This window comes from Vitis vinifera, chromosome 19 (genome assembly GCF_030704535.1).
Source record: "Vitis vinifera cultivar Pinot Noir 40024 chromosome 19, ASM3070453v1".
Taxonomy (NCBI): Eukaryota; Viridiplantae; Streptophyta; class Magnoliopsida; order Vitales; family Vitaceae; genus Vitis; species Vitis vinifera.
The window spans coordinates 14347680-14372299 of record NC_081823.1 but is presented as its reverse complement, the minus strand read 5'-3'; the positions used below and the strand labels follow the sequence as shown (position 1 = coordinate 14372299).

Below are 24620 nucleotides of genomic sequence, written 5' to 3'. Positions count from 1 at the left end.
ATTGATTATATCATCATGTACATGTGGGACTGGTATAGGCATTGAAGGATAATAGAAATCAGGTCGACCCACATGAAGTCTCTCCCATGACCACAACTACAAAATCAGATAACATTATCGAAATTCAACAACTTACAACAATAATGCAAGCAATGAATTATAATAGATAGTTATGTCAAAAGACCTGTAATAGTGTGATAGGTCTAGAAATCTCTATGGTGTTATCCAAACTTGCACAACATAACTCTCTATATGGTATGCCAACACAGCATTGCCCCAACTATAATGAGAAATCTCAATGAAGTCTCTATTAATATAGAGCTCTTAAAAACATGACATGATGTAATAAATTTGGAATTCATTATTTATTTAATGATATTCTAGTTTCACTTTTATCTATCTTTATTCCATGTATTATACTTTATGAGCATTCTTGCTTACATCTTTTGCAATGTACATGACTTAGGTGCATTAGGAGTTGCACAGAAGATCTAAGTCATTGGTTCCTTGCAAATAAATGACTTGTTCACAGTCGGTTCATGGGCTTAGGCAACCTATTAGAGGTTGTAGTGCACCACCTTCTAATTAGAGGAATGGATGGTCTTGGCTATTGGGATGGGTTTCCCATGATGAGTGTACTAGTGTGTATGGTTATACATTGGACAGGACCTAAGGTGAGTCATGACCTAAGACTATCAAGTAGTCATGACCCTACCAAGCTACTTCATTATGTTTTCTCTCAACCTTGAGAGAATATTGAGCTTGTGTTAAAGTTAGCTATGACTTTGACCTATGAGTGAGATAGTAAGTCGATCATATATTCTCTATGGATTGGGTCACTGTTGATGGAAACTAGTAGTAATAGGTATTCTCAATAGAGGCACCATGATATCTCATGGGATTGAGACAACGTGTCTTCTTAGGTGATCCTAAGGAGGTGTGTTCATGGAAACTATGGTCATAGTAGTTCCTTAAGTAGGACTTAACATAGGCTCTTTGAGAACTAAGACATATCAATTGAATACACAATAGAAGGATCTGTAACTCAAGGATAGTAAAGGTAGTCTTGAAAGGTTGATGGCTTTCACCTTGTTAGACTATGGACACTAGTTCATGGGAAAACTAAAGACAATAGATAGCAGGTCACAACCTGAATATGTAGTGTCTCGTTGTTATTTACATAGGATACTGGAGTTAAGTTGATTCTTTGTAGTAGAATGTTGAATCAACTTCAGAATTGGATTATGAGGGAGTCAGTACTCCTATGGGTCCCAATGGTCCCCGCTCTGAGCTCATATACCTTGTTAGCATGGATTATGAGGGTTAGATTAGCTTTAGGTTCACTTTTGTGCATAAGGGTGTTTTGGTAATTACGTAAGATTGTATAGGGATAAGTGAACAAGGTCTCTAGATTAGGTTAATTGATTAATTATTAGACTTTATTTGGTTAATTAATCAATTAGGACCTATTTTGGGCTAGATTAAGCGACCTAAGCCCATGTGGGCTCAAATCACTTAAGTTTAATTAGGAACCCTATAAATACCCCCTAAGGGTTAGGGTTTCCATAACTTTTGTCGTTCACCATCCAAAAAGAAAGAGAGTCATAGTCTCCACCCTCCTTTCCTCCCCACCGCAAGTGTGCCAAGAACAAGGTTGAGTCATCGAGTGGAATATAGTGGGGTCACGAGACTTCCAACAACTTTAAGGCCATCTTCAACACTTGGATTTTAAATTTTGGTAACATTCAAACCTAAAGGTTAGTTCTTTAACCCTTAAAGATCAATTTTTTAAAATTGTTACTGCTTTTGTTGCTTATATCTAAGATGCCAACAGTCTCTTAATAGTGGTAGGTAAACTAATTGTATGTGTGTCAATCTTGTCTACAAACAATGCTCCACCCAATAATGTTAATATGAAAGCACGAGCATAATGTTATAAAATAACTTCATCAACCCCTGTTGGTGGATATGAGAATTGTTCATGCAACCATCATGCTGATATATCTGAACCTCACATCTAAGATGGAGATGGGATCACACCTAAAAGCTCTAAACATAGTAATGACCAATCTATGTAACATGTGCCAGTGATAGAAATATGTAGTCCTAGAATTATGGTTACATCTTATAAAGTAGCAGTCATCTCTTCAATAGGCAGATGAAACATATGTGTCTCCGTCCGCCATCGCTCAATAAGACTCATGATCAATGGCCAATCTAGTGAAATGTGTCTGACACAGTATACACCTCAAAAACCAGACCACGTGACTAATGGGTGAATACAAGGGTCCATCTTCCATTCTCTCATGAATTTCGATAAGCGTTATCGACATGTCAATACCAAATTAAGCTACAAAATATTACATTTTGATTAAATAAAAACTTAATTAAGGTTCATGATTAAGTATATATAACCTTACTAGAGTTCACTAATTAAGATCTATGTTTGTCCTATAGTACTAAAATAAAGCGATCTAATGGATTTGGATCATATCTGCTCTCTATCTGCTTCATTACTATATTGTCCTAATAAACTAATGTTAATATTATAATTTTAAAAATTTTGGCAGAGTCTCCCCTATAAATAGGGTATTCTCCAAAATACAAAGAACCTGATTAATCAAAATATCCATCTACAAGCAATATCAACATCCAAGTATAATAATGAAAAAAAAAAGTGTATTAAACTAGTGTTAATATTATAATTTAAAAAAAAAATTTCAGTAGAGTCTCCCTTATAAATAAGGTATTATCCAAAATACAAATAACCTAATTAATCAAAATATCCATTTACAAGCAATATCAACAAGACTAATAATTGTTACTAGTACAATTTTAAAATTAACTGCAAAGTCTCCCTTATAACATAGGTATTGTCCGAAATACAAATAACCTAATTAACAAAAATATAAAACCAATGTCAACATCCAAAGCTAACCAAGGCCAATGAAAAGTTAAATAGAGCTAAATCATTCATGAACTTGTGTTTATGTTAAAGGATGAATACAATGTCAATGCCACATCATGAAGCCCCAACACCCATGTTCCTATTAGGATAAGAACGACGATTGTGACCACTTTGTTTGCACAAACCACATGTAATTGAGGTTTTTCCTTCTCTAACATCCATTTCATGATGCAAACGAGTAGATTTAGGTTGTCCACTTAACACACATTTCATCGACTCTGCAGGCATAATAACTGGACCAACATAAGACGGCCACTCATACTCACTGTGTATGGGGTTCAACAGTGGTGCCCAAGTGCTAAAGTATGATTACGTAGTATAATAATGTTAAACAAATGATCTAAAATCAATTGAATGAAAATGACATGCCATTAGAATATGACTACAAGGGAATCCATATAAGAGTGTTTTGCCACATGTGCTTCCATACTCACATAAGTTGACACGATATGTTCGCCCACTAGATGATGTCTTTTTACTACCCCTACTGGCCTTCACATGAAACAATCCTTGGAAGTGGTCATATAAAACAAACTCATGAGATCTTGTCTTAACAACATTTGCATTAATCTTAGCATCAACATAAAGATTGTATTCTTCTCCTGAAGCAAGTTGAGTAGCACCATGGTCTCTTCTTGTAGTAAAGTAACCATTAACTTGATAGAATGTCAATTGAAAAAATGCAGTGATATGCAAGCTTCGTGCCCTTAAGCACACTATTGAACACTTTTGACATGTTCGTAGTCATCATGCCATATCGCTAATTTCCATCATGTGATAGTGCCCATTTTTCAAAGGAAATGACCTCCAACCAGTTTTGTGCATCTTGAGTAATCCTCCTAATTGTGTCCATTTGCATGTTGAACTTTTCTACCTTAGTTTCTAAGGCGGTTTTGCATAAAATTTGTTTCAAGCATTTGTCCATAAAGTGATTCATAAAGTTGCTAGCAAGATGATGCATACAAATCCAATGATATGCATTTGGCTTAGACCAACCAAGATAAACTTCCGCAAACATAGCCATAGTGCCCGGATGACGATCAGAGATAACACAAAGACCCCTCATTTGAGTTACTCATTTCTATTACATGATAAAAATCATCCCCAACTATCAACATTTTTACCCTCAGTTAATGCAAAAGAAAGAGAGAATAATTAATTATTTTTGTCACACCCCATGACAATCATTACAATGCTCTTATACTTCCCATACAAGTGTGTACTATCAATAGTCAACACAGTACAACAATGCTTAAAGCCCTCTATGGAAGGATGAAATGCCTAAAAGACTCATTGAAATATCTCTTCATTTCGCATATTACCTAGGAATTTTTTAGAAATGACAAAAATTCTTGGATTTGCTTGCTCTAAGGCACCAAAAAAATGTGGTAGTTTAGCGTATAATTTATAGAAATCACCAAACAAACTAGCTAATGCTTTACACTTTCCTTTCGAAGCCTTAGTGTATGAGATCTAGTACCCAAATCTTTCTACAACACTTGCTTGAATGGTAGCCACTAAAAGCATGAATTGTGCCTTAATAATTCCTTTTATATAGGCAGCTATCAAGTTCGAGTCTAACTGATGATGGTCTTGGTTCATACAAGGATTGACACATGTGTCCAGGCCATTATATTCGTTGATTTCAAATAAAGGTGTTCATTTAATAACTGTAGCACAAAGTCTTCATGGACATTGAGATTGTTAAGCTTTCTTGCATCTTAAGACCAACAACTTCTTTGTGGATGACATAACAATATGCTCTTGGTGTGAATTAATAGAGTACATCTTTATAGTATTTTTCAAATCTGCCTTGGAATTAAATATTTGGCCAACAGTGAACTCTCCGATTGAATATCTCATAAGAGTGTTTCCCCATGGGGTCTAATACTTGATACAACATGACCAATGTTTTCAATATTTTCAAACTATGGTGATGATACCAAATGATATTGCATTGGAGATAATTCAACTAGGTCATCTAGATCCTCTAGGTTTGGATTGTTTGACAAGTTACAACCTCCTCTAATCCATAGCCACGTATCTTATTTGTTCTCTTTCAATTGCCTCATGAATATGTAAAAAAGACGAGCAACCTTCCCCATGTTGATTATCATCATCATGAACATCCTCGGCTCCTACATTGTCTCCCTTCTTCATCTTCCTCATCTTTTTTCCCTATATGCTCAAAAGTAAATGGATTTGGAACATTACTAGTACCATCATTTTCACCAAGTAACAAAGGTGTGCAGTTACCAATAGGTGAATTCATTTGTAAGTCAATCGGTACTTGTTCAATAAATAACTCAACCTCATCCATTCCAAACCTATTGTGCATTTCTAACATCCGAGCTACACCACTATCATTTTTTTTTAGGCAAGGTTGGAATTTATTATCTCTTTTCATAGGATACTTACAACTAAGAATTAATTGAAAATGTTATCTACCGATGCCAATGATTGAGTATATCTTTTCCAATGGTTGTTCATATGTTGTCCCAAGAGGCACATCAATAGGTTCAACCATAACTCTATCCCCAACATAATCAACATTGGTTTGTGTTCTCACCATTTTCCCATTACAAAAACAAACTATTGACACCGATGAATTAGACATAGTTTACCTATACAAGAAGCCAATAAAATCAAATCAATCTCATTTTTAACCATAAAATTGTACAATAGAAAACAAAATTTATAGCATCAATTTGTAATGAAAACATATATAATAGCATTGTTAATGAAAATATATATAATATGGTATGCTATTAACAATAATCAAATAACAAATAAGACTTTAATATCTAAATAATTCAATGTTTTTTATTAATAACATTTTCTTATTATTTAGTACCATTAAAATTGAATAAAATGTTGTTGTTTAAGCTACCCATATTAAGTGGAAAAAAACATTAATTTGTTCAAAAATTGATTTTATATAAGTTTTTAATTAAAATTACAAAGCTAAAATCTAATTTCACTATCATCTATGGACAAAAAAAAAAAAAATGTATAATACACAAGCAAAATATTGGAAGTACTTTTCTTGTACATCCAAAGGCAAATAATTTCATTTTTTTTTTTTTTACATATGTTTGGAAATTTACTTCTCAAAGTTCATTAAAAAGAATCTATTTTATTTTGTGGACATTATTTTTTTTTTTCTATTTTTACTATAATAAATTGATAATTATTTAAATGATTGATTTAAAAAAAATGATATTAAAATTAGGGACAATTATGATTTACAACTTGTCAAAGTAAATAATGGATTAAAGTCTACATATTCAACATAATTAATATTAAGGATATGAGATATGAAAGAAAAAAATATCCTTGAAGGAAATAGAGAATGTGAACGTGTTTGTGGGTCCCATACATCTCATTCTTTGACTTCTATATAATTTTTTTCTCTTTCTCCCTCTTGCCCTTTTACTCTCCCCTTTTGATGTCCAAGTGTAATGTTTGTTTCACCTCTTTAATTTATTTTCTAAAAATATTTTAATATTTTTCCACCTCTTTAATATTTTAATATTTTCTAAAAAATTCAAAAGAGAAATCACAATAGATATATTAATAGACTTTTACTTATATCTTTTTAATTTTTAAAATTTTCTAATTTAATTCAATTTTTATATTTTATAATTGAATGAATTAAATTTTAAGTAAAAACTAATATTTTATATACATTAAATTTATTTTTAGTTCTTTTTTTTTATTGTTAATAATACAACATTTTAGTAATGTTGTTACAAGTGATTAATGAAAGTTTCATAAAATGTAATATTAATAATAACATTTTTAAAATATAATTTTGATATGTTTAAAAGGGAGGACTGACCACTTTTTTTTTTTTTTTTTTTTTATAGAATTTTTGCATATATTGTATATTTTCATACAATATATATTGTTATTATATGAAATAAATATTCATCTTGAAAAAAAAAAAAACCAACTGAAAATGAGACCCAACCAAAGAGAAAATCCACAACTCTGTAAACAAACATGGCCAATACAAATGGAATTCACCAAAAATAAATAATAATAATAATAATAAAATGAGATTGTTTCCTTCTAGTTTCACTATTTATTTAAGGGAAAAATAAATAAAAGATATGTCAGTAGGTAAGCATACATATACATATTGACCATTAGCTCAAAGGGTGGAGTAAAAGAGAACATTTTTCATTGTTCACCTTCGATAATGACTCTTAGTATTTCAATGCAACCCAAAATTAAGGCTAAGCTCTATTCCATTCAAATTTACAATGCAAAAAGTCTTTGTGTCAAACGCTAGGGTCACTTCAAGATAAAATGATAAAGATTAACGTTACAAATATTCATAGCTTTCTTTAAATGCCACTTTTCTTTTTCTTATAAGTATTCATCATTTTCTTTAAATACAACTTTTTTCTAGCACAAATTATGTATAACATAACAACATATCATTTTCTTTCTAGCTACATTATTTATTTAAGGGAAAATATTAAAAGAAATATCTAAAAAATAGGGGTTAAATTCGCTGAAGTGTGACCTACACTTGTTTCAATCCCAATTAAAATATCCAAAAAAAAAAATTGATTATTTTGCCTAAATGTTCCAATATTTTACCAAAACGTTAATTTTTTCAAAAATTTACCTAGGCTTGAAGAATACAACAAGCTACAAATGGATGGAAAGAGGGGTCTTACTTTGTTTGTCACACTATAAACAACTGAGTCCTAATTGAAATAACCAAAAAAAAAAAAAAATCTAGTTATTTTACCCAAACATGTTGTTAATTTACCCAAACGTAAACTGTCCTTGAAAAGCATTACAAGCCGATGTTGGTGGGAGTTGCAAATGGTGGGAAAAGAAAATAATGATGTAGGGTTCGGGATAAAAATAAAAATAAAAATAAAAATAATAAAGGGTTTGAAATCGTGTTGTGAATGAAAAAAAAAGTCAAAAAATGCTAATGTGGAGGTCAAAGATTACTTTGGTAAATATTTTCAAAGATGCACTATTTTGGTTTTTTTTTTTTTTTTTTAAATGACATTATTTTGGTTGGAAACTCAGCATATTTTATTTTAAAAAGTTAATTTTTGAATTTTATATTCACACTCTTCAATATCCTCTCTCCTATTTTGCATATATATTTGTTTAATAGAAGCATCCTTTCATTTTATTATTATTATTATTATTTTCAACATTGAAATAATTAAATTACAAATGACATCTCCAAGCTCCAATAACAAAATTAATTGAGGCGTAATAAAATTCAAGAATGGAAGTTGTAATTATGGGAAAAGAGCAATTGCTAAAAAATTTTAAAAATGAAATTAACGAACATTTTTATTTTTTTATTTTTTTATTTTTTTGTGAGAATGAAATATACAAGCATTATTTACTTTCAATGTTTGATGATGATGAATTCAAGTAGTTTGACATCTTTTTTAAAGACCAATTTTACCAATTGAAGAATTTAATTATTTGATATCAAAATTTAGGAGTACAAAGTTATTTGAAAGATGAAAATGACGGTCAATATGATATTTTTTTTAGAATTTCAATAATTATATTTCAACTATGATTGTTGAAGCATTGAGAAAAAAAAAATGCAATTTGTAAACTTCAATGAATGCAAATAAAGGAATTTACTTGGGTGGACTATAAATAGTTATATTTGAGAACATCATATTCAAATTCCAATGAGTTCACACTCCATATCGATACAAAATTAACTTTCATGCTAAAGAAAGGGAAATAACCCAAAATATACCCATTTTCATTTATTTGCATATATATATATATAGGCATAAGCATACACCGATGAAAACATATATGCTTTTACACCAAAAAAAAAAAAAAGTGACATAATCCCCTATATAACAACAAAAACTTAGGAACACTACCCTAAATTGAATTTTACAAAAAGAACTACACAAATCCCATACTTATACCAAAATGAAATACAACCCTAATTATAGACAACCATCTCCTCTTGTGCATTATGAAAACAAGGGGACATGACCTCATAATAAACCACCAAATAGTACCATGTAAAAAAAAATGACTGATACTAGTCCTAGCTAGATTCCATTGTTTTCCTAAATAAATAAATAAGATCTTTATTTCAAAAATCCTGGTCTTGCAGTCCACCAAGGGGCTCACCTTGTTGTTCACCAATTTAGCTCACTTTGTTGTCCATCTTCCATGCTAATATTGTCCACCATCTTGCACACTTTATTATCTTCATTTAACCCATATTGTTCACCTACCAACCAAATTAGTAGTTAGAATGAAATACAAATTATGTAGTCAAATAGAAAAAAAATTAAGGTATAGAAAGTGGATGTCCTTGTTTCATTAGTCACCATGTTCTCTTGTTGTGATGAAGCACCAACATTTTCTTGGAAAAAAAATATAGTATCATACTAAGGAAAAGAAAATTAATAATTAATTAGCTAGAAATGATGTAGTATGAATACTTGCATTGTTTGAACTCTTTTTCTATTGCTAGAAGCATGACTGCATGATCTTTTGTTATGTCCAAGGCCCTTGCACAAGCCACACTTTATGGTGGAAGACCCTTTTTCCTTAATCTTTTCATCAAGTTGTCTTCTTCTTTTAAGTTTAGGTCTTTTAGGCATGCACTTTTGAATGGAAGACAACAATTTATTACACTCCACTTCATGCCATAGGGCTTGATCTGAAATAGGATGAATCATACAACTATATGTCTTCAAATAAGCTTCCTTTAAGAAAAATTGGTGAATAAATGGTGTTGGATTTGTTATTTTATGGTTAATGCAAGCCATAACATGCTTATAAACGATACCACTTATCTGTCATGCTCTACATGGACATGACATCTGCTACATATTAACAATGATAACCATTGTTTCTTCCAATACCTCATATTCTTCCCCACCAACCCATATAACTTGAATATGTCTCCCATTCTTTTGATTTTTCTCAAAGCTCTCTTGAACTCTAAGAGGAATCTCACTAGGCCAATTATTACACTTTTGGTATCTTTTTTGTAGTCTTTTCATTTCCTTCCTCCTAATATGCTCAAGTAGAGTTAAGATTGGTTTTTGCCTATATGCATCAATTTGGCTATTAAATGACTTAGATGTGTTATTTGTAATATGGCCATTTATAATCGTTTCATCAAATGTGTGTCTTGACCAATGGCATGGGGAATTTGCATCAACCAACTATAGGCTTGCTCACTAATGCCTTTAATCTACTCCATCAATGCATTCAATTGTTGAACTTCAGTAGCCCTTGCAACTGCCCAAAAAAGCACTCTTAGCTTCAATCTAAGATACTTCTCGTTAGAATTGGCATATATATGTCTTGCACAAAACTGATTGTTGTCATGTAGAAAATGTTGTTTTAAAGCTCTAAGAATACCTTTCTACCTATCTATCATGAAGGAAATGGTCCTTAACTCACTTTCTCTTACTTGCTCATGAAGTAAGCTCAAAAACCAACTCCAAGTTTCAGTAGTTTCCCCTTCACAAATATAAATACCAATAAGGAATAACCCATTATTGGCATCTAAAGCCACATCTGACAATAAAGACAATAAAGCCTCAACAAATGAACCATTTAAGTGGCACCCATCAAGTCCAATAAAAAGCCTATAACCCTCCAAGTATCCTTGCCTTTGTGCTAGAAAACTAAGGAAAAACCTTCGAAGGTGTGGATTCTTTGAGATAACTAGTTTACTAGCCTTAACGAGAGTTTTAGCTCTCAGATTCTTCATTTTCACCATATTCCCATATCTGTACAGGAATTGATAACAAACAACATGATCTCCATTAATTTTATCAAGAGTATTCCTTTTTGCCCTGTATAACCTTTGGCTATTACATTAAACACCAAATTTTGTCCTCAATTCTTCCATAAGAACATTAATTTTTATTTTTAGATTGGACCTAACAACATCCTCAAACTTTTTTGCAATCTAGTTTGATGTTGCCTCAACATTTTTTATCTCCCTTATACAAGTATGTTGACCATTGTATGATTTTATATTATATGTGACTCATTCAAGCATAAGAGAGACATGAATGCTCTAAGGACAAATAGAATTAGCACATTTACATGTGACTCTAGCTTCTCATTTTTATTAAATCCTTCTTGGACTCACAAAATCCCTAAGGATCTCCCTGAAATGATCTACATTATCAAAGACTTACCCCTTCTCCAGCATAATCTTCCCTCCAATAAGAGGTTTAAACTCATTGCCCCTCATAAACCTTGCTATTTTAGCTAGTGGGCTCTCATTATCTATGTTAGTATCCTTCACATCATCATCTTCATTGGATTTATACCCTGACCAATTATCATCATTACTTCTTCCTTTATTTTCTTTTGATTACATATATTCTAAGATTATTGAGTCATAAGGTCTGGTCTCATTTAAATAAACCCCCAAATCTTCTTCATCATCAGTTCATTGAAAAACATCATCCCCCAATTGCTTCTATATTATAAGAGTTGTTATTGACTTCATTAGGCATAAAAAAAGGGTTCTAAGATAGAAGTCATCTCATGGTTCTAAGATAGAAGTCATCTCATCCTAATAAAAAAAAACACTTATTAAACATACAACATTATGTTGAATAAGAATAAACATAATAATATTTATCAATTTCGTAAAACCCTAAAATATTTGGGCATTAGTTTTCAAATGAAATATGAAAGGCAAAGAAAAAGTAGAAAGGTTGCAAAAATTCACCTCCATGGTTGCCTTGGTTTTTGTGGGAAATGGTGTTGAAAAATGGCTTTTGTGTAATAGCATGTGAAAGAATGGGTTGTGTCACTTCTTTATAATGAAAAATGAAGTATGACATGAAGCTTCCAAAAAGCTTCCTCTAAAAAATTAACTAAATATTCTTAAATGGCTTATTAGTCCTTTGATTATTATATTTAACATAAGTTGTTTCACGATGGGGGAGGTGCTTGGTGAATTTACAAATCAAAGGTGGCTTGTTGTATTTATATTAAGCCTCAAGGCAGTCAATGAAAGGTGTACTAAATGAAGATGTAAGTTCTTGGACAATGTACACTCAAAGGTTCAATAGCTAAATGAACAATGATTTTAAACATTTCTCTTAGTAGTAAATGAAGTGGTGGAACCTAATATAGGAGTTCCAATGAGAATATTGTCATTACAAAGATTTTGTATTGTGTTGATTGTAGGTAAGAAGTACAATAGGTATCCATTGGGAAGTAGACAACTTCGATCAACTAAGCTACAAATCTACCAATGCTCGACCGATTGAGCTTCAAAGCTCAACTAGTGGCTACTACCACTTGAAATTGAAAAGCCTCTTGATCAATTGGTCTCCTTTTACTTGAAAAGTTTTATGAATATTCTTCATGTTTAGCTTAAACACATTGGAGAAAAACCAACTAGATGACTTCTATCATATTTAGAAAACCTTTTCAATAGAAAATGCATTGATTTGAATCTTGGTTTTCTTTAAAACAATTTTCATCCTTTTTAAAAAAAATATGAAAGTGATTTAACATTAGTTGGATAAGGTATGGGGCCTTAAATAAAATGATATGCATTCATAGTCTAGTGCATCCCAATCTTACATATAGTTAACCTAAACTTGGTCTTCATCCTTGATGAGAACGGCATGAAGTGCACTTTGATTGTCCTTAGCTCTTAATATATTATTATTAAAACTTGGTTTTCATCCTTGATGTGAACGGCATGAAGTGCTCTTTGATGAAGTGCACTTTGATTGTCCTTTTATTATTATTATTATTGGGTAATCATTTTGTACTTAAGTTAGACTTAGATTGGAATTTTTTAATCCAAACTTAATTTAGATTGAATTTGACTTAGAGTTCGAACAAATTGAGCTTAATTTGAAATTGATTTAGTATTTACAATATTCATAGATTTATTATTCTATGTAATAAAATCAATTTTAAGAAAAAAAATTATAATAATATCATGTACTATTTCATTTTATTAAAAAATATTTTGATTCTTTTATTATCTTAAAGTATTATATTGATTATCATTTGAAATAAATATCTCTTAAAAGATTTTCCTTTTTTTTTAAAAAAAAGAAAAAAAGTTCAAATAGGTTTAAACTAATTCAATCTTATTCATTCCAATTTAACTAAATCAACCAAAATCTAACTCAAGTTTAACTCGTAGTTGAAAAAAAAAGAGTTTGGGACTTGAACAAAGGTTGAGTGTGAATATTTCCTATTTCAAAGTTGTAGTCATAATTCCATTACAATTTAAATGTTTGGATGATGCTTATTGAATGTAAAAGACCTTATTGCACCATAATAAGAGTTTTTGGAAAAGGTAGCTTTTTCCTATTAAAAATGGTGGGAATAGGTTGAGTTCGAAGCTAATTATCAAAGTAATGCTTTAGGTCATGTGAAGGAGCTATTATTGTTGTTATTGCCTTTTATTTATTTTAACATGATTGGTTCGGGTGTGAAATTGAATAAAACAAAAATCGATGTTCAGACATTGGTTTTTAATATATCATCTAAAATTGTAATTACAAGTATTAGGTGGTATTTATTTTTTTACTTAATTTTAAATATAACTTAAAACTAAATAATGCTTAATAATATTAAGTACTAAGTTATTTGTTTTTGTAATATTTTATTTATATTAAACATTTAAAAGTAAAAAAAAAACCTAATATATTACTTTTTCCATTTAGAAAAAATCGATATCAATTTTTTCTGTTCAATAAAAAATTTATAGTAAGTTATGAAAAAGTATAAAAATAAATTATTTAAAGTCAGAAAGCAAATTATTTTTAGCAAAATGTTAAAAAAGACAAATACCCTACTTTTATCATATCAAATAAAGGCATAATTGTCGACATTAGTTTTAAAGCACCATTAATGATGTTGTTCTACATTTCATGGTGTTGGTTCTAGTGTACATTATAAAATGCAATCCATAGTATTGGTTTTACAATAATTTTGAAGTCATTAAAACCGCTTTATAGGGATTATAGAACAAATTTGTTATATATATTTATTATTATATAATTTATAATTTTTATTAAAATAATTCATGTTATAGATATTGGTAAATTAATTTTTAAATACATTTATTATATTTTGACGTAAAAATTTTTAAATACAATGTTGAACTCCAGCTATTCCTATCAATTTTTTGTTTTTATTTTTTATTTTTTTTATTTATTTCATTTTATAAAAACTCCCACAATAAATAAAGTAGAAAAGAAAATCGTGGTAAAAGTTACGACTGTGAAGTGTCTACGGAGATATCGCCATCCATTTTATGAATTATAATATTATATAGGTGCTGCCACGTCATTCAGGAAAACGATGTCCAAAAAATGGGGTCCACACTAATCCCCGGTGAACCCTCTGTGAGCACTAAGTTCCAATCCAGCTCATAACCCCGGCCGCAACGCCACGTCCCACCTCTGTTCAACTGCCACACCCGTTTTGGCTGCTTCCACTCCTCTTACTCTCATCCCTCCAATTACTCGCTTCCCCTTCTTCTGTCAAAAGCAAAACCACTGTTCTCCAGTAGTTCACCTTCCATTGACTCTTCTCTCTCACGGCTTTTGAACTGATCAAGAAAAATCGGTATACCGTTTGCAGAGCAAACCCTAGAAAATGAGCGAAGAATCCAAGAACAGAAGCGATCAGCACTACGGAACCTTCCAGGGTGTTCCCACCTACTCTCAGCCGCCGGCCGTAGGCTTCCCTCAGCCAGTCCCTCCGCCAGGGGCTGCCGAGCCCTCCGCTCCGCCTCCGCCTCCTCCTCAGTACTATGCTCATGGCTACCAAGCCGTTCCAGGTATGTGTATGGCGTGTTTGGCTGCGTGGAATTCCATATTCAGGTCGTGGCCTGAGATTATCATCTGAACTGAATCAATACAGTCTGATTTTGATATGATTTAGCTAGGGAATCAAAGTATCAACTTTGATTGAAATTCTCCCAAGAGAATTGGCTAAGATCAGTTGAAAAATTGATAGAAGACTTGTTCAAGTTAATTGGCTTTAACTTGAAATGTTAGCGTGGATTAATTATTGATATAGTTCTTGTTATTGGCTAAAATGCGGTGGTATGCTAAAAGAATGCATTAAAATGTTAAAACGTTATCGAAATTTTTAGAGAAATGTAAAAGATATCAAATGTGAGGCAAATTTCTACTTAGGTATGATATGTAATTGGTGATTCCGAGACAAGTTTGCATTGGACTTTGAGGGCCTTAAAATTTGAAGTTTTGTATAGATGCTGGCAAAGTTAAGGCAATTCTTTATTCCGGGATGCCCTTTTTTGATTTTAGGTTTGTTTAGTACCTGTGATTCCAGGGTACGCTCTTGTATTCCTCTGTAGTTATCATTCTTGTATTTATTCATCGTTTAGATACAAGTTTAAGGATCTCCAGAAATTACATAGATGAAGAAAAGCTATATATAGTTGTTATTGGGGTTGAAACTGGAAACATGTCTTCAACTATGAATTTACTTCTACATATTTTTTAATTGAATTTCAATGATTCTTAAGGAATTTAAACATTCAAATATGTTACTGCAGCAGGTCAATAGGTGTTGATGGTAGTCATTTTGTAAGGTGTTGAAGGTCAGAATCAGTTTTGGTTACTATTAACTTTGAGATAAAACCAAATGTAACGTGTAAGAAAAAATTTGGAATTTTTTTGGCTCAAATACTTCACAGGCTGATGGGCCCATGCATCACCTAGGTATATAAAATAATGCAATCATACTTGTCAAAACCAGGGAAGTTGATCTTTGATGCTACTTGTTTATCAATATCTGTAACTGATTTCATCACATTTGACTAGAAATTTTGCTAGGGAGTTAGATTCAAATTCCTGATAGAGAATTGCTAGATCCAAGCTATAAGATTAAGGTGCTAGTGTTTGATATGTTTCCTTGAAAATGCCAGTATTTAAAATTACTGCGTATGCATTACATACGAACTTTAGGATACAATTTTCTTGTAATTCAACTGAACCCCACCATAGTGTGTGAAAAGCTATTGTTTTCTTTTAACTTGGTCATATTCTTATATTCTTATTTCTATTTTTTGGTTTTTCTCTCTTTTTTTTCAATGATTTTCCAGGTTATGCGGTTGCTGAAGGAACACCTGTAAGAGAGCGTCGCCTTCCTTGCTGTGGCATTGGTCTTGGCTGGTTCCTGTAAGTCATGATTATTGTTTTGTGTCTTAGAATAATATTTAAAATAAATTGTTGTAACAGTAAGTAATGAGTGGAGAGATGCAACTGTGGCTTCTAACTTATATGATACTTCTGCATCTATCTCCTTGAATGTAAATGAGTGGATTGAGTTATTATTCTTGAGTTCAGCTAAATTTTATGACAGCCACACTTAGGCAAGGAAAAATGACTTGGAGAAAACCAAACCTGAGATGACCAAGGAACAGACCCCTTTCATCAGGAACAGAAGGGACAAATAAAGATGATTTTGAAAAAGCATACTAGAGAAATTTCCATGTAGGGGCTTAAGAGCATAGGTCAAGAACAATTGTTGGTCCTGGCCTTTTTAATGCCTATTTGATGAGATTCAATGGCTAATGCTTACTGAGCTGGTCGGTGTTTGATAAGTTGGATTAAGTTATCAGATTGGTGAGCTCAGCTTACTAGATAAATTATCAGTTGCCTGAAAAATTTAGGTTTTAAAAATGCTGAATCAGTTACTTTATTATAGCCAAATATTTTTGTGTTCAAATTTAACTAGTGAGACAATGACTTCTTCATAAGGTTGTGTGTGGTCGATCTTTCAATCAGTCTAGATTAAGTTGTTCTTTTATCTAACATATAAGAATTTTATATTAGGATTTCAAAATAATTGTTCATTTTTGTTTTATTGCTTTAATAGTAACTGGAACTACACTTATGTCTCTTTGGTAAATTTTTAGCATTAACGTTGTTATACTGCTCATGCAAGGCTTTTCTAATTTCATTCATCTGATGTTAGTGGTGTTAGGGCATTGCTAAATGGTCTCATCTTCCATATTTATCACAAATTTGTTCTCTTACTTTTCTAAAGTCAGTACTCCAGTCCTGCCATAAATACCTTAAATATCTTCCTCGTCTTATTCTTTTTATTTTTTATGTTTAAATCTATGATTCTTTGTAATTGATGGTACCTAGTTGTTGAATATCTGAAGGTTCATCATTGGCTTCTTCCTTGCTGCTGTCCCCTGGTATGTTGGGTTCTTCCTTCTACTTTGTGCCAGAGTAGACTACAGAGAGAAACCAGGCTACATTGCCTGCACAATTGCTGTGAGTAAACTTTATTGCTCATTTGATTTTAACTTTATGGAAGATGTTTAGTGCTTACTTTTCCACCTGTGTCTTCTCGTTCACCTTTAAGTTTTGTAATGGTCATGAACTTTTATTGCTTCCTTGTGTTTTTTTTATTCCAAATATTGTTGTCAAAAAACCTGGGCAATTAGTGGCATGTTAATTGCCTAGAAATTGCCTCATACATGGTGCACATCACATGTAAGTGTCACACTGCAAACTAGATTCTACGCCTTCTTTCCCCCCTTTTCTTTCCTTGTTCCTCCTAGGACTTGAACCTATGACCCCTTACATCCCCACTCCAACCCCTTGCCACTTGAACCAGGCTTCTAGGACTACTACAAAATACATTGTATGCATTGCACTATATGTGCTAAAACAGTTTGTAGTTATACATTGAAAGTACTAAAGATAACTGTATAATAAAAAACTAGTTTAATTAGATGTTCACTTACTAAGAATTTATTGGATCAAGGCAAAGAGCGTTAGTTGAAGATCAACAGTTAATTGCTGAAAATGCTGTTGATTATGCATATGTAATTGATACAATGTAGATTTGGCTAAATGAGGGTGTTAGAAGCACAAAGTTCTCCTATGAAATGGTTAATGCTCACAGAAGGAGGAATTTTATGTCAAGAATTAAAATTAATGGGGATTGGCTATCCGAAGAGGACAAGATAAGGAAGGGGTGGCTATGGAAATTTGTAATCTATTATCTAATATAGGGGAGTGGAGACCTAGCATTAATGGTTTTTCTTTTGAAGCATTAGAGGATCAGGAAGTTGACAAATTGGAGGAACGATTTTCAGAGGAAGGGCTGTTTAGTGCATTGTCGGAATTGAACAAGGATAAGGCTCCAAGGCTGGATGATTTATCATGGCCTTTTGGCAATTCAGTTGGGATTTTGTGAAGGATGAGATGATGGGATTCTTCAAAAGGTTTCATGAAGGAGGGAGATTTGAGAAAAGTCTCAACTCTATGCTTTTTGTATTAACCCCAAAGAAAGGGGGTCCAAAGGATTTGAAAAACTTTAGGTCTATCAGCTTGGTGGGTGACTGATATGAGATTCTAGCTATAGTTTTGGCAAAGAGAATGAAGAAGGTGTTGGGAAAAGTGACCTTCAAATCTCAAAAAGCTTTTGTAAAGGGAAGACAAATCCTTGATACATTTCTTATAGCCAATGAGGCCATAAACTTTATGTTGAAGAGCAATACTTGTGGTATTATGTGTAAGCTAGACACTAAAAAGGCATATGACTATGTCAATTGGAGTTTCTTGCTTTCAATTCTTGAAAAGATCAATTTTGGTTAGAAATGGATTGGATAGATTAAATGGGATATATCTTCTATGAGAATTTTTTATGATTATTAATGTCACTCTTTGTTTTTTTTCAAAGTTCTAGGGGATTGAGGTAAGGGGACCCTCTGTCTCCCTATTTATTTGTAGCTATGGACACTAATAGAAGCTTTCCTCCAACTACTCCTTCAGTCCTTGTCCTCTATTATCAGATTCCCCATCTCCTATTGTTTGATTTTGTAATATTAGACCTGTGTATGATTCTAGTAATGTTTGTAAGTGTTAAACAGTGTTATCAAATGTGGTTTGGTTCTAAGCTGGGTTCAAAATCTCGGCTGAGTCATATCCGCCTTGGCCATGACTAGTACCGGACCGATACCCGAGTCCAATATTTGTTTGACTCGTGAATAAACTTGTTGAATCACATAGAAACTTTGAGATAACCCCAAGATTATGTCCAAACTAAGCTCTTTGGGTGATAGGTGATGGAAAAAATGGTAATATTGGAACGGAAATGGTGGATGAGAGAAGAAGATCGAAACCCATGAAAGCGAAAAAGTATGGAGAGATCAGAGTCTTCATACCCTTTACGTCTTCATCCTTGTATTTGCATTTTCATCCTTTTGCATCTTTGTCATTTTGTATCTTCGTAGGGCTATTTTTTGAGCCTTCAAAAATGGGTATTGTGTAGAGAAGCAGAGAGCTCAAAGCTGTCGTTTTAAAGGGGAAATGGGTACTGTGCAAAAAAGGGAAATGTGTATTTGCTAGGTGAATGGGTTATGGGTATCTTATAGGATTACAAAGTTGGGTGGGTATTTGTTTTTTATGTAGTTAATGAATATGTGGTGAATATTTGTATTTAAATGGATAATGCAAATTTGATGGGAATTAGGATTATAGTAAACTAATAATGAATATTTACGTTTACATAAATAAAATAGAAAATGAATATGAATATAAAAATTCAAATTAATGAATAGATGCATAGGAAAAATATTTTATATTCAAATATGCTCGTTCAAATCAAAATTCTCCATTTTATAATTGTTTTATTTATAATATATTTGATAAGAAAAATGATGTTTATTTTTTTGAAAGATGATTCCTAGATGTATTTTTTTAATGATTGAAAATATTTAAAAAAAATCAATATATTAATTTAAAAAAAATTATAAACAATAAATTCACTTTTTATTATTTTCATCTTCAATAATACATATTTAATATTAAGTGATTAAATTAATTTTTTTAGATTTTAATATTTATATAAATCATTCTAAAGGTATGCTTTTATCACAATTCGAATAATTTTATATATAATAAAAGTTTATTTGATTAATTTTTAATTCTATTTATTTGTATTTATCTTTATATAATTTTCGTAATCTTTTTAAATTGTTTTGAGCTTTTAAACTATAATTTTTTGCGTATCACCCAATACCGATCTGAGACATTGAGACCAATGTGCCTTAGGACTTGTCAAGTTGATGACCAAAACCGCGACTTTGAACCATGGTTCTAAGTTTGTTCCAAATAAAAAGTTTTGATTCTAAAAAAATGGAAAAGTATTATGTCATACTGCTAGAGAATTTAAGATTGAAAGTAGCTCTCTTTTTTCTCTTAAAAAAAGTTTTTTTAATTTTTTTTTAATGATTAATAACTAAGAAAGATCAAATGCTGCAGGGGCCCAACCCAATTATATTGGGAATATGAGATCAAAACCAAAGAAACATAAAGGAAAGACTGGAACCTAGAGCAGGCGACATTAGCTTCCAGAACAAAAAATGCACCAGAGTGCCTGTTGAGCAGTGAGTACACCCATTGGGATCTAAGAATAAACCTTTTTATCTTCAATACTTTAATCCCTTGAAAGATTCTTCTATTTCGTCTCTCCAAACCCACCAAGCCCCACAAAGGAAGTAGCCTACTAAACCCACCAACTCAACAGAAAATCCTTCAACTGGGGGAGAACCAAATATACACCAAAAATAATAAAAATCAAAGACCTATTCCCAAGCCCATGGACAATGCACAAAAGGATGATCGACAAACTCTTGATTCATTTTTCATATAATGCAACAGGTAGCAAGGGATATTCCTCTCCATTTGAAATGAAACAATCCCTAATAATTTCACACATTACTACTCAGGCAAAAAAGGGACAATTACATTGAAGGGGTAGGTGAGTGTAATAATGGCTCTAAAGGGCATATATTTTGCACAATTGTTGTCAAGTCCATAAAAATTTTTGGACAAAAATGTCCTTTATCATTCACACATCTCTATTTGCATGTTTTTCTTGATTCTCATAGTTTGTTTTCAATATCAAACTATTGAAAATATTATTTACACATGCATAATTGTCAAATATATATATATATATATGTATTTGCATATGTAGAAGGCATCACTACTAGGTATACAAGGCATGCACAAGTCTGCCTATTGTGAATATATTTACGTGTTTTTTTTTTCATTTTCTTTGTTTGTTTTTTATACTAGCGGAAACATTATTTACACATGTGCATGAATGTCAAATACAATTTTTTTATTTTATATTTTCACACATGTATAAGACACTTGTACTAAATATATAAGATATTTGTACTAGTTGTACAAGATTTGTACAAACCTGCCTATTGTGAATATATTTTCATGTTTTTATGGATGTTAATAAAAATGTGAAAATTTTCTCATTCAAGTTAGAATTTCCTCATTTCAACAAAAGCAAAGACCTAACTAGTTGAATCTTCCAAACTGAGCAGTTGTTTGAATTTCAACACACCCCTGTGGAGGGGTAGGTTCCTCTGGTAACTTATCATTTAGAAGGTGATCCCCAATTATGGTACCAGTTTTTGAAGAATTTGTTACATGGAAAGTTCTTGAGGAGGCTTGCACACCCAAAATGGACCCATTGGATATGAAGACAACTTGGTAACCTCTTGAAACTTAAACAAGCAATGTCTATTCATGATCATCAAGGCCAGTTAGTAGGTTACTCAACAAAGCAAGGAAGTTGTGACCCTCACAACAGGTTGGTTGTTTTATTAGTGGCCTTAAAGAGATTATTTGGGTTGATGTCCAAGCCTCCCGGCCAAACAATCTCACAGCTACAGTTGGGTTAACTCAACTCTATGATGCAAAATGTCATACTCAAAATCAAAAAGCAACAAACGTGGAGGCAACTCATTTACCTGATAAGCATCATGTTCCATATAGCAGTCAAAATCTGTTTCCCGGTAAAAGGTTGACTTTGGATCAATTAATGGAAAGAAGAGATAAAGGAATTTCCTTCCATTGTAATGAGAAATTCATCCCTAGCAACAGGTGTAAAGGGTTATTTTTCTCATTGAAGGTTGTTTGTTAAATGAAGAAGAAAATGAAGATGAACATGATAGACTGAGAATGTGGTAGAAGTAGTTTTAGGTTGAGATTTCTCTGAAATAGCTCTCAAAGATAAGGGCAATTTTTTGAGGGGGGAGAGAAATGTAATGACTTTGTAGGAGGGCTTGATATTACTTTTTATTTAATTGTTTTTTTTTTTTTTTGTTAGTTAGATTAGTTGTCTAGTTGATGTCTTTTAGAAAAGATAGAAGTGAATTAGTTGTGATTTTTACTTTTTCTTCATGGATTAGTGTGATAATTCACTATTTTTTAGGAGGTATTATCTATTTGTTAGTAAAATTTTTTTATAAATATATCTTCCTAAATGGAATAAACATGAAAAAAAAGTTTATTCCTAGTTCTTTTATGAAGGTAACCATTATCTTTCTTTTCTGTAATTCTTTTTTATTAAATTAACAAACAATGTGGTATTTTTTTTCAAGCTGCATGCAACAGGCAATTACAGTTCTCTTTAAGGGTATAATCAAAGTATATTTGCTTTAATAAAAACAAATTACCTGACTAATTATAACATTCACATCAAAAGGGAGTTGTGTTCTTATTGGACATGTTGGAAAAAGACTCAATTTGGTCTTGTGTTCAAATTGTAAAAAAAAATTGGCTGGCACAAAGCGATTTGTGGTAAATTATAACACATTTTTTGATTGACCAAGTATTTCATATTATTTATAGTAAGTGTGTAAGTTTTGTAAAATCAATTCTGAAAAGTCAGGTTCCATTGTGAGCTGTGGTTCTCCTCCAGAGGTGTAAACTAGAAAAATTCAGATGCACCTATATAGTTCTAGTTACATTTTAGTTGTTGTTATTGTATCATGTCCATTTTTTTTTTTCTTTCAAAATTTACTGCATATACATGTATATTTTGTGTCAAATCCTTCTCTTTATTCTCAATGCAACAGAGAATCTTGGGGCCTCAGTGAATCATATGTTTTCATGGTGAACATGGCTGTAGCATAGTTTGGTTGAAAGGTATCTGATATTGTGGAAAGCATTGGTGTCAAACCCATACATTTGTTGTCATGACTTGTGTGTCTACATGTGTCCCACCTTTCAAAAGGTGAATAATTTGCAAAGTAGGTTTTCAAAAGGCATAGTACACTCATTATGGACAAATAAGGTTCTCAGCTTCATGTGTACAAAACTATTTCAAACACGTAGGGGTGTGCATTGCATTTCACATCAACTAGAAGTGTCATGCATAGGCCCATAAAGTTGGTTTTACGCATGGTTGCACATATTGTTTACTTGTGTTAAATTTCATGATTGTTTTAAGAAATGATGGCTAGAGGACTAGGAATATTCATAAAGTGGAGCATTGGTACTCTTAATTTGAGGTACTAGAAAGCTGATGCTACCTTTAGCTTCATGGACTGCAATGGGTTTGACAGGTCAATCTTTTGGTGGTTCTAGTTTAACAACGATGCTGTTATAAGACCAGTGTTTTGACTAAACTATGTAATCTTGCAGTACCAGAGGATCTATTGCAAGGATTATCTGTTGCTTATTCATGTTTCAAGAATTATTTGTCTTATTCATCTTGTGAGATATAGCAGATGCTGTGGTAATACTAACATGTGTCACCAACTTTGGGCTTTCCGATACCTGTCTTATATGGAAACAAATTCTTCCAGCATCTCTTGCTATTATTTGTTTTACCCAAAACTAAGTTGATTGCCTATACAAGTGGAATGAGATGATACTTTGAACCATGCCGCTTCTTGACTCATTCGTTTTCTCCTATTCAGTATATTGATGGAATTGATTCTTAATTGTCATATTACCTATCAGAAAAATAACAATAGAAATCAGAACTCTTAAAAGTCTATTGGCCCATTGCTAAAGTCTTGAATCTAATGTATTGTGCAGGCTATTCTCGCCACAATTGCTATTATTTTTGGAGTAACAAAGGGAACAGGTGAGTAGTAGCCTCATGGCCGCAGTTGTGGAGAAGATTTCTGGGTGTCAATTACTTGCAGTGTCAACCTTATTATCAAGATTTCAAAACATTAGTTATTAGTATTGCTTCAAACTGCAGCCAAGTAGCATGGTGATGGTTTTCATATATTGATGCATATACTATAATGTCTCAGAAGAAAATGTTATTTGATTGTAAAGCTGTGGAACTTTCAGACTGTAATTGTATTGTACATTGTTTGGATTCTGTATCAGATTTATAATCCATTAACGAGTCATGGTTAAGTTGCATGTAGGTTGAGTTTTTGATGCCTTGGGGCTGAATGATTATTGTTTTCATATTTATGATGTTGACATGGGGATCGGTGGAAAACAGAATCGCTTGTTTTAAAATGAGGATGAGTACTGAAGTTTAACAAGTGATCATCCAACCAGGACCATCTTCACCTGAAGGCTACTGATAGACAGCATGAACTGAGTGGATATATGACCGTGCCCAGCTTGATGGCTTAAATGCCTATTTGGGAATGATTTTGAAAGTGTTAGAAACCCTTTTTAATGCTTAGAACCTAATTCTTGCATTAATAATGGGCCTCGTTATGGTATCAAATAGGTGCCTCCTAAAGAGTGGTCAATTAGGTGTCATAATGTGTTGTTTTTTATTCCTTATTGCTTTGTACCTAACTTCATCCTTTATGTCTTGGTCTCAATGTTTT

General features: G+C 32.0%; 1 protein-coding gene across 1 annotated transcript; it reads left to right on the top strand.

The window, feature by feature from the left end:
• Nucleotides 1-14381: 14381 nt before the first annotated feature.
• Nucleotides 14382-24195, top strand: LOC100260767 (large ribosomal subunit protein eL20z). Its single transcript, XM_002268760.4, has 4 exons — nt 14382-14792; nt 16086-16161; nt 17154-17268; nt 23857-24195. The coding sequence occupies exons 1-4, from the start codon at nt 14609-14611 to the stop codon at nt 23911-23913; spliced, it is 432 nt and encodes a 143-aa protein (XP_002268796.1). The 5' UTR covers nt 14382-14608; the 3' UTR covers nt 23914-24195.
• The last annotated feature ends 425 nt before the right edge of the window (nt 24196-24620 follow it).

Coding starts and splice junctions, on each gene's coding strand:
- LOC100260767 (XM_002268760.4), top strand. CDS start 14,609: ATGAGCGAAGAATCCAAGAACAGAAGCGATCAGCACTACGGAACCTTC. Junction 14,793..16,085: donor TGGCTACCAAGCCGTTCCAG/GTATGTGTATGG, acceptor ATGATTTTCCAG/GTTATGCGGTTGCTGAAGGA. Junction 16,162..17,153: donor ATTGGTCTTGGCTGGTTCCT/GTAAGTCATGAT, acceptor GAATATCTGAAG/GTTCATCATTGGCTTCTTCC.